The sequence below is a fragment of the Acanthisitta chloris genome, unplaced genomic scaffold (assembly GCF_000695815.1).
Source record: "Acanthisitta chloris isolate BGI_N310 unplaced genomic scaffold, ASM69581v1 scaffold8809, whole genome shotgun sequence".
In the NCBI taxonomy this organism is placed as follows: Eukaryota; Metazoa; Chordata; class Aves; order Passeriformes; family Acanthisittidae; genus Acanthisitta; species Acanthisitta chloris.
The window spans coordinates 2,607-14,055 of NW_008690778.1; the positions used below are offsets into that span (position 1 = coordinate 2,607).

At 44.1% G+C, this 11,449-nt stretch overlaps 1 protein-coding gene across 1 annotated transcript in view; it reads left to right on the forward strand.

Annotated features, from left to right (window-relative positions):
- Positions 1-438: 438 nt before the first annotated feature.
- The window catches only part of LOC103809137 (protein Wnt-2), a gene marked incomplete at its 5' end in the record, with an annotated part of 11,562 nt that continues 551 nt past the window's right edge, over positions 439-11,449 (forward strand). The window contains 2 exons of the mRNA XM_009081951.1: positions 439-716; positions 3,616-3,880. Coding sequence (XP_009080199.1) covers positions 439-716; positions 3,616-3,880 — 543 coding nt within the window. The remainder of the gene's footprint in view (positions 717-3,615; positions 3,881-11,449) is intronic.

Consider the following 11,449-nt stretch of genomic DNA (forward strand, 5'->3'; position numbering starts at 1 on the left):
GAAAATCTAGTTTCAGAGTTGCTTGCAGTATTTTGCAACATACATGTTGTTTCAGTGTCCCTATTTAATAAATTTTTAGACTTATCTCTGAAATAGCACTTCATATATTTTTCTAAATTGATGAAACATGATAGGAATACCAGCTGTCCTGTTCTCATATCTGTACAGAGGAACTGATCCATGAAAGTATATTAATCAATATCAGAAGGAAATGTTTAATGTTTTCCAACTCTAACACTATATTGATGAGCTTTTACCAGGGAGGGGTCCAAGTTTAAGCCATGACTAATTCTGGCTCCAGGGAATGTGTATTTGTGTGATTTCAGCCTAGTTTTGTCTTTTGCTCTGCAAAAACAGACCAGGCTAACTGTCTGGATTTAAGACAGCCACTGGAACTAGCTGCCCCAATGATTTGTAAAGAAACTTTTCTTGTTTCAGGTAGTCGGGAATCTGCTTTTGTACATGCCATCTCCTCTGCTGGAGTTGTTTTTGCCATCACCAGGGCATGTAGCCAAGGGGAGCTGAAGTCCTGCTCCTGCGACCCCGAGAAGAAAGGCTCTGCCAAGGACAGCAAGGGCCATTTTGACTGGGGTGGCTGCAGTGATAACATCGACTATGGTGTTAAATTTGCCAGAGCATTTGTGGATGCCAAAGAACGGAAAGGAAAAGATGCAAGGGCACTGATGAACCTTCACAACAACAGAGCGGGAAGGAAGGTGGGTGTCCATCCAACAGATGCCTAGATGCTCTTGGAGAGCTCTCACATGTCTGGGGGCGGTAATGGTTTGGCCCCTGCTCTCTGGTCTCAGCAGTTAGGAAGAAATGTGGATGAGCAGGAGCCTGAGCTGCTATTTCTATCTCCTTTGGAGGTTCAGTCTGACAGATATCTCCAAACAGACTAAATTCAACTGCTTAATAGTGCTCCCTTCGGAGTCAGTTCAGTGGCTCCTTGTGTGGAAAGTTGAGCAGGAGTCCAAGTCATTGCAGGATAAGTTTGGATGGAGGTTTCATTTTGAGCCTAATTCTCATATAAGAAGGAGTTTTACTTTTGGTTAATACAGGAGAGGCTGAAGACCACACTGAAGAACAGGCTTGGCTCTTAAAGAGAAAATTCAAAATAGCACTGGGGAAACAAAACGTCCTGTCCGTTCCAGTATGCATATGGTGAACCTCATCAGTAAATGAGCATAGATAAAAGACAATTGCTTCACTTTTTAAGAAAATAAATCCAAAATACCTGTCCCTCCAAAAGGCATTAGTTGGCACTGCCTTGGAGCATGACCTGCTCTAAACAAACCCCTTTTCTAAACATTGTACGAAAATACCATTCCTGTATTTCAACAAAAAAAAAAGTCTTTACTTTTTTATTGTAGGTGAGGAGAAGGAGTAGTTGCTGGTATATTGCCCAGTGCTGGTGCGAGGGCTGAGGAATATGTGCACTAACACATTGTTGTGGTAGCTATAAATAGTAATAGTGCATGGAACTGGAATACACTGTTTAATTATTTAAAACATACTCAAAATTTGCTGCTTCCATGACATCTGAAATAGTACAGAAAAATGTTTTCTGGTGCTAGACCAAATTCTGAAATTATTCATAGAGAATTCTTGTTTCTTATCTTTGGGTTTCCTTGTATGTATGTTCAGTAGGAAGTAAATTGTCCATATCCTGATCTTTTTGTGTTAAAAAGTTCCCTTTATATAGTCTGTAAAATTGTTGTATGATAACTAACCATTATTGAAAGAAATGGTCCAATTTTAATGAATGGTACTGCAAGTAGATGATTTTCCTGATTAATAGCTGTCCTTCAACATCTTTCCTCCACCTGTTTATTGCCAGTGGGTGTAATGTAATATAGACAGATGAGGCTGCTCAGATCAGTGTTATGCACATGCAGTACTGCCAAAAGATGCTGTAGTCTACAACACAAGCAAAGATTTTTTTTAGGGGTGAATAAGCTCCATGATGGGAAGTACTTTCTGTAATAGTTGAATATCTTAGCAAGTTTTTAAAAAATGCGTTTGTTAAATACTAGGGCAGTGTTGGTAAGCAGGTAGAGATTTTAGAAAAGGATCAAGAGACTTTCATAAATATATTTGATTAAAAATAGTGAACACATTCTCATATGCTCTAGGACCTACTTTATGGACAGGGATGCTGGTTTGTATCCACAGTGCAATAGTGTAGGTTTAGCTTTGCAAGGATCTCACCACCTCAGCTGCTCACAAGCCTGGGATCTGGGTCTGGGTAAGACCAGCTGTGCCCTTGGCTTTTTCTCACCCCCAAAGGGGTGTCAGTAGGTTTGTTTTCAAACTAGACTAGTCCAATTGTATTAATTAAAAAAATAAATAGAATAAATATTTATAATATTCCCATACAAATCATACAACATAATACACTGTGTATCAGTATAGGAACATCAGTGACAAAAAAGTCCTGTATTCCTCTGTGCTTCTTCCACTATTCCAGCAAGTTGTTTTAAACATACAAGTAGTTAAACTGATTTCTACTCAGATAATTGAAACCAAGTATCTGTTTAAATCCCAGATTTCTGATAGTACCATTGACAATGAAATTGGGCTATGGGAGTGTCAGTGTCTTCTTTGAAGTAGGCACATAATTTACAAGTTGGAAAGAAAATGAAAAGTATTTTGGTTTTATAATACATTCTCACTTTATTACTAAGTGCTTGACTGAAAAATGCTGCCCCACTGAGCATCAATCTCACTTTTAATCACGGAGCTTTCCTCTCTCTTACCTTCCTCCCATGATGCCATTCCTCTTGTACAAACTCTCATATGTTCATATTTCATGAACCCTTAAGGCATAATATTTATAGATCAAATATCCATATCTTCAGAATTAGGAATTAATTATTCATTGCCTATGAACCCATTGTTGTTCTCCAGCATCATACAGATAGCTTAAATGTCTGAGATGAAGCTGAAATGGCTTTAATGCTATCCAGATGTTAAATTAATGATAAAGGTGGTCTCTCCAGTGCAAGCTAGTGAAGGTCTTATTCTAAAATGTTTGTTAAAAGGTTTATAAGCATTTTAAGTATCCTGTATTTTAAAATTTTGCATAGATCTGATGCCTAGTTCAGGTTAGATGCTTTGCACAATCTCTGTAAAATTATTTAAATATGAAATTACTATGAATTTCTGGGAAATATTTGAAACATTCTTCAGGGCAAAGGGGCAACCTCATGAAGGTGAGCTAGAGAGGGTCATCATAGCGATGCTGCTGCTGGACCGATGGGTAGAGGGGATGCCTTTGCTTCCCGAGGGGCCGAATGATTCTGTGCATTTCCCAGATCGTTTCCTCCTGTCCAGTCTGTGTCCTAGTGCTATGGACCACCTCGATTCTCGGAATGACTGGCAGGAACCGGGAAGGTAAGCCCACCAGCTGGAGGACTGTGTGTAAGGTTGAGTCAAGCAACCTTAGCAGACCAACCACGTGGGGATGACTTGATGCTACCAGTGGGTGTCACTACAGACCGTGATTTGGAGCCCCACCACAGGCCTGGCATTACAAGGATGGATGGAAAAGGCTGAGAAGCATTTAATTACAGTTTGTTTTACCTGTGTATATTTTACTGCATTTCTAAACAGGCCGTGAAGCGTTTTTTGAAACAGGAGTGCAAATGTCACGGTGTGAGTGGATCGTGCACTCTAAGAACCTGTTGGCTGGCCATGGCAGACTTTAGGAAAACAGGAGATTATCTGTGGAAGAAATACAATGGAGCGATTCAGGTGGTCATGAATCAAGATGGCACGGGTTTCACTGTGGCTAATAAGAAATTTAAGAAGCCAACTAAGAATGACCTGGTATACTTTGAAAGCTCTCCAGACTACTGTATCAGGGACAGGGATGTAGGTAAGCCTCTGTCATTACACATGAATGGTTTTATTTCAGACATTTGTTCTTCTATGGTCAAAAACTATCATTATTCTTGAATGTGTGTGTGCATAAATCCATACATGTAACCAGCAGGAGCCAGGCAGGAAGATGTTTTGGAAGGGCAACTTTGTACAAGAGCAATAGTTCCTCGATGTCTCTTAGCCAGATGTTCTAATATAATTCAACAGTTTCTGCCAGATGCTTTGGAGCCCTGGAGGTGCTGCAAGGGGAAAAGCTGCTTTCAGTACAAGTTTGAGTTATGCTCTGGAGGCAGGTCCATACTGTGCACAGCCACACACATACTTGTGTCTCACAGCTCACTCCAGAGCTGCCCCAAGTCCTGTGATGGCCCTGTGATACCACCTCCTGTCTCATTGCTTCTCTTCCATACTGTTATGCTGCTGCTGCAGTGCCCTCCTTTATCTGCACATTCCCTGCAGCTCACTGTGACCGTGGACCCCCAGGTTGTGGACACACCTCTCCCCATCAGTCATGTGGGAGGTACAGAGGCTTGGTGCCAGTCCAGCCATGCTTGCACCAGTCAAGGGAGCTGTGGGTAATGCAGTGCAAGGCAACTAGAGGATGTGCAGGTGGATGAAAGAATAGATGTTGGTGGGGCACAGCACACTGCTTTGAGTGACACAGCTGTTTATTCCTCTTTATGAGACAGCATGGTCTCTTTCCATGATAACCATCACATTTTCTGAAGAATTGTACCAGTCCCAGTGGGAAGAGATAGAGTTTCAGGGCTACTATTAACACTGAATTTTTCTGCTTTCAGCTATTTCAATAGAGACACACTTACAGGACTCAAGGCATTGTCAAGCACCAGGAATCCTGCTAATGGTTCTTGACCCATGCATAGAATTTCCTGATGTGGCAATTAAAAGCTAGCAACTAGAAAACCAGAAATTTGGAAAAGAGAGGCAAACTGAGTAATGTATGAGGGATGTTGTGGAACTAATTAATAGGTTGTATAACGGACCAGATTGCACCCTGTATGACATATCTGTTAGTATCTGGATAGCAATGCAGCTCAGCTCTTTTTGGCACTGCTGCATATTTACAATCCAAGTTTGCTTGGAATAAACATTGCAAAACAACTGTACTTAAATAAGAACAATATGTGAATTCCTAGTCATGTACTATTGACTTCAGTGAACCCAGAATTTCATCCAGTACACTTATGTTGTACAGTGTTTCTGGTTAGTTGATAGTCAAGGTAATTTTAAATGTTACTTATTTTTTTGGCAGGTGATGACTATTGCCTGCACAAGCACATATTGTTCCTTGAATAGTGGCTGATACTGTGAAGTCTAATGCTTTTATCCAGGTGAATAAATGGGCATATTGTGACTGTGCAGAGACTAACTTTGCAGACAAGGATTTATTAAAAATATTTATTTATTTAAGTTGTCTTATTCATTGTAAACCCTGCCATTTATTTTTGCCCAGAAGGACAGCCCATCCATAACCCACTTATCTGTCAAAGGGCCATTTAATAATCTCTTTGTACTAAGCCTAATCTCCTGTCATTCTTGCTATTGTGGAAGAGAGCAGGCATTTTTTACCACACTACATTACGTGTATTTGGCAGATGCTGACAAGCCTGCCCAGAGATGGCAAAGTCTGACATGTGCTTCGGCTCAGCTCAAGATAAGGCTGTGATTGAGGTGGTGTTTCTTTGCTGTGCAGAATTCAGAGAACGTGGCTGTTTGGAAGAGCATATTTTTTTACAAATTGCAGTAAACCTGTGACAGGATGTGGGATGCCTTGCTGCTTGTGTGGAGCAAAGAAAGAATCACCAAACAAACCCTGATCTGCCTTTGAGAGAGATGATTTTGGCAGCTGAACATTTTTGTATTTTTTGGTTTGCCCTGTTGAGCGCTCCAGAGTGTCAGACCTGTTAAATGACTGCAAATGAAACAAAATTGTGGAAGTCTGAGTTTGGAAATAGGTGGGGAGCATCTCAGCGTCAGCTAAATCTAATATGGTTTAGTACGTTCTTGAATACAGTTCTGCCTTTCATTCTTCAGGGAATTCAAGCAATTTAGTGCTTCAGGAAAAAGGAAAAGCATATCTGGAGGTTGGTTAGTACTGGAACTGAATGATTCCCAGAGTAAACCTTATGAAAGCATCATGGCTTGACCAGGAGACAGCATCACAAACTTTAATGTCCAAGCCAGTGTCCTCTGCAGCTTGGGTGTGCTGACACATATGAACCAGTGAATTACGGGTGCCCAGGGGTTTTGCCATCAGCAGCATACCCAGAAAAGAAAGCATATCCCTTGTCTTCTGCCACCAGAGCTTTTCACCCTGTCTCTCCTCCCTCTCGGCGGGCAGGCAAGGGAGGGTGCTGAGGCTGAATACACCCCCTGGGTCTGGCAGTCTGTCTGAGGAGGGCAGCTGGACATACATACATGGAACACCCTTACAATGTGAAAAATGTGGTTGATTGGGGTTTTGTTTTGTGTTTAAAAGAAGGAAAAGAAGAGTAATTGATTTCAGGAGAGATAGAATATGTGGAAATCACTAATAGCAACTCAACGGCAAGAGAACCTGACCACCTCTTGCCTAGCATTAAGATTTCATGAAGGACCAAAGGAAGATTTTCAGAAGTGTTCAGAATTCACTTAGCTCTGCTCACATGTATCCTGAAATAGAGAAGTAGGACATCCTAGAGGACTTTGAAAAATCTTGTCATGAACATACACGTCATGCCATGCTTTGTGTGTCTTTCTTATATTATAAATTTCCAGTTCCCAAACCCAAGCACACCCAGGACTTCACAGGGAAAGACCTTTAAGGAATGATAGAGCTGTGACAGAAGTAAAGTGACAGCTGCACAGGTGGCAGTCCTGCTTTTGCACATACTACCTTACCTTGAATGTGCTACTTCACCCCCCAAATGCTCCAAAAACCCTTCTTGCTTGTCTGCTTATGAGCTTCTATTTTAAGCATTTCAAGTTTTAAAGGGTTGCTATTTGCCCATCCAAGCAGGCTATGTTGATTGAAAGCTGTTGCAAGTTTAGCATGTTTGGAGTGTACTGGTGAACAAGCAGAGGTTGCTTTAGGAAAAAGCACATGAGCAGCCATAGCATGAGCATCACCATCTTGCTGGCCTGGCCTTCATTAGAGCCTGTTTTTCATTGACACTGTTAAGCCACTGTAGTGTTTTCCTGCAACATGAAATGTTTTAGAACGGGTTTATTAAAACTTCATTTATACAGTGTAACAAAAAAGCTGTAGGCAGTGTTTGAGTGAAGACTCTTTCTATCAGGAGACCCCCCACCAAAGTGTGTAGAGCAAGCTGAGCTCAACTATGTGTGTTGAGGTGGTGTGTATGAGCAGGGAGGTTGTGTTCCCAAGTGTGGGCATCAAGGTGGAGGTGGTGGGCAAAGGCAGGATGGGGTTGTTGAGTGTGTGTTGATTGCTCACAATTGATCTGGCAGCAGCGAGGCAGTGAGGTAGCAGTGAGGTGGTGGAGCAGAGACAGGGCATGTCTCCATGCTTCAGGTCGTCCATCAGATTCTCCCAACACTCATGTGGTCCCACCATCAAAGCCAGTGTCACGACCTCTGCCTGTGCGTGGGGGTCACATACCTGGAGTGGGGTGGCCATCTCCTGTGTCCCCACAGGCAGACAGGGTGCTGCAGCTGTGTTTGAAGACCCTCCACACCTGGTCTCCTGGTGGAAAGCCCTGTGGAGAGGCATGTGCAGTGCTCCAGGCAGCCCCGTGGAGCTGTGCATTGGATGACAAACCATATGCTCAGCGTGACCTGCTTTGCATCCTCTGCAGGATTGGTTTTGTAAATTTATTCCCCTTGCTGCCCCATGTAAGCCATTTGCTGCTTTTTTGAGATGAATGAGGCCAAGTCCAGAGTGTAGTCTGGAATTTAAAGTGTAGCCTGTGAGTCCTGGTGTTTTGCTAGATGTGTTAGTGCTTGAGGTATGTAACCCATGGAGGGAAACCAGTCCTGATCTGTGTCAGAAACTTCTCACTGAGCTTGGCTGCACACAGGCAATCCCCATGTGACTTTTGGCCTGCACCTCCCAGTTTGCACACTGCAAACGTGTTGGTTGCAGTCCCAGCCCCATGCAGGCTGACCAGTGGAGCTCGAGATGACTTCCATCAGGGCAGCTCTCACTCAGCTAAGCACCATCTGGTAAGGGAGCAGCACCATTGCCCCGAGAGCCTCTGGGAGCTGAGAGGTTATGAAGGCTCTCTGTGGCTATGGAAGTTAGAACGAAACGTTTATTTGAAACTGAATCCAGATTAGCTGCTTTTATCAATGCATTGCAGTCTCTGCATTACTGGCCTGGGAAGTCCCAACCCCTTCAGACAAGGCTGCCTGTTCTCTCCAGCCCTGTTGTACTGAGTGTTGTACATAGGCTTCAATAGCTTCAAAGCTACTTTTCTGTGAATATTTCCGTTAATTTTTTTTCCAAAACACTGTAAGGAAACTATTGTTAGACATTTCACTGGTTTTTGTTTTTTCGCAATATGAATGTTATGGATTTACACCAGATTTTTAATCAGTAGAAGGGAAAATCTTGCATTATAAAGGAATAAGTACATTTTAGAGCTTTAAGAATAGGGAAAAATATTTTTCAGCCTAGTATATGTTTGCTTAAGAAAACAGCTGTGCAAACCAAGAAGAAAGGGTTTGATGTACAGGTCATAAAGTTGACAGTGTTAAAAGCTGTGGATGTTTTGGCAGGTATAATGTGTGTAGGCATGGCAATTCCAACACTTGAAATGAAAACAAAGAAGTTGCATGAAAACGTTTTACAAGTTAGAACATACCCCTGCCTCTTAAGTGCTGAGGAGGTGCATTGCAGGTAGCAGGCAAAGATCAGAAGCCTCTGTCTTATTTTGTGCAGTGTTTTCTGCTCTCTTAATCACCCAGGGGCCTGCCAAGGAGCACAGTAACTTGCCTGGCTCCTCACTGCTGCTTATTGCTCATTTTCGTTCTCACTAGAGAAGCAGCAGAGATGCTGAAGATCCTGTTTGAACTTTTAAAAAATGTTGGTTCTGCTCAGAAACTAAGCTTTTATATGAGTCTGTTTTCACTCTTGTCACATCCTGTGGATGATTTAGTATCCTGTCCTAGTGGTGTAGTAAATGTTGATGCTGTGTTGTGTGCAGCATCAGATGATACCAGCTCCTGACTGTTAGTGGCTGAAATCGTTTTGGTTTTGAAGTTGGTGGCAAAAGTCTGGTTGAAAGCAGCAGGTGCATCCCACTCAGGTTCTGTGCAATTTCCCCAGACATCTGGAAATAGAACTTTCAAGTTGAAACTAATCGATGCCTCAGCTGAGGAATGTGGTCAAACCTTCTGAGGGCAGCTCCTGATGGTCGTGGGAGGACATGGGATCTTCCTTCACCCCCAAGCAGCCAGGTGGCATGACCCCACTCTGCTCCTGGTTGAGAGGTGTGCTGCAGTGGAGAGAGACTTTGCTTTATCTCCCCTTGTCACAGAATAGTAATCATATGAGTTGCAAGCTTGGCCTTTGTGGGTTTCTTGGTGGGGGTTTTTTTAGTTTTTTTTTTGTGTTGTTTTTGTTTGGTTTTTTTTTGTCTGAGCGGAGAGGGCAGGACAAGTGCCTATAAAAGCTCTTTGGTTGTATTCTGCCCTGGGACGTGATGCATAGTGCCATGGGCTGTCACATACATTCAGGTGTCCCAGCTGTTTGCACAGCATCATGAATGGAGCAGAGCATGGTGGCTGGGAAGCAGGGTCTGGTTTGTCTTCTGCCACAGGCTTCCTGCAGGACCACAGGTTCATCACATGGCTCTGCATCCTCCTGACTTCTCAGCCCTGCCTAGACTAGGGGCACTAGGGGCCACTGGAAGTGTCTCTTCCCTCTCTGTGGAGTGCTTCCTGGAAAAAGGATCTGGGAAATGCCTTTTGGCATCACTGCTTTTTGCCTGTTATGCCAGTTGCCCCAGCACAGCTGGGCTTGCAGGAAGAGCTGCATGGCTGAGGACTTAGTGGGAGTGGTATGTGCCTGTATGGGTCACCTGGTAGTACCTCTGCTCCTCCTCTCCAGGTCCTCCTGCAGGGGATCCAGGTGCTGGCACAGGCTGCAGGGACAGTGAGCTGGGAGTTACTGCTGATTCCCTTGTGCAGGGTGTGCCTGATGCAATACATCACTGATTTTTGCATCAAACTGAGATGCTCTCACAAATATCAGAGGCTTACTTTGAAGTGCTGCTCAGCTGCCTTCCCAAGATGCTATGCAGAGTGTTGGTCCATGGGCAGCAGCACAGAAAGGCTCAGACCCTGAGTTGATTTGGGATTTATCAGGCTGCAGGTGCAGGAGCCCATCTCTGGCTCCATTCAACATATCTTCTCCTGCCTCTTCCCTCTTGGGTGGCTCAGCACATCTCCACTTGGCCAGCACAGCAGCACCTTGCAGCTCAGGACCCCTGAGCTGGGGCTGGTGTCTCTGCTGTTGGCAGTAGCAGAGAGTGGCTCCTGGGGTGGGCAGCTGGGGCAGCCATGGGCACCTGCTGAGCCTGGGGCAGGTGGCCACATGACACCCTTCTGCTCTGCCTGCAGCAGACCTGAACCAGCCATTTGATAGTGAAGCTTTCCAGGTGTATATTTCTACTCAATGAATATTTAAATATTTAAATAAATACAGGAATCTAGGCTATGGGAGAGAGGAGTGAGGTGATCTAGGGACTGAAACACTTCTCTGTGGCAGAAGTTGAAACCCGTCTTGACTTAGATGTGAAAAGAGCAAAATTTCCACCCCCATGGCTGAGGGGCTGAATCATGTGTCACAGTCAGAGAAGGTGACTTTGCTCTCCAGTCCCTGAGAGCTCTCACTGCATCCATAGCTTGGGGCCAGCCCTAAATAGCATGAAATCTTCAGATTGGCGGTGATAATCTGTCAGCAACTGTGGTATTGATCCTAAAATGTACCCTAAAATCAGTTTGTGTTACATGAGCAGCACCTCCTGTGTGGTACAGTCACTGATCAGGCTAAGATATGCCTTAACAGAACCATTTTGTGCCACATGGAGATGGGCAGAAGCATTTCAGCCACTCCTGAGAGTTTTAAGGACATGATGAGGTGTGGTATGCTTCCATCCTCCTCCTCCTGTCAACAGCATTCTAGAATTTAGTTTCTTCTAATCTCTATCATGAAAGAGGAGAAGAACCCTTGGTGCTTATCTCACAGATATGAAAGGTGCACAGAGCAAACCTTCTTCACCTGCCACCTGAATGGGTGGACATGGGGGTCGTGGGTAGGCACAGCAGCAATGCCAAGTGCTTCTGCACTCACTTCTGCAAGATTGATCACCACCAGCACAGTTACTTTGCCCATTGTGTCTCTTGCAGCCACCAAAATTTGTGGTCTCCTCTTTCCTAGACCTCCCCTGCCCATCTAGAGCTCCCCTGCAAAGCCCATGAACTCCTGAGCACCACAGGGATGCTCCTCCTGGGCTCCCCATTTCACACAGCCCTGGGGGACTAGGCACTGCACGGCTGCCTTGGGGAGGGTGTCTGCTCTCAAGAGAAGATGAAGGTG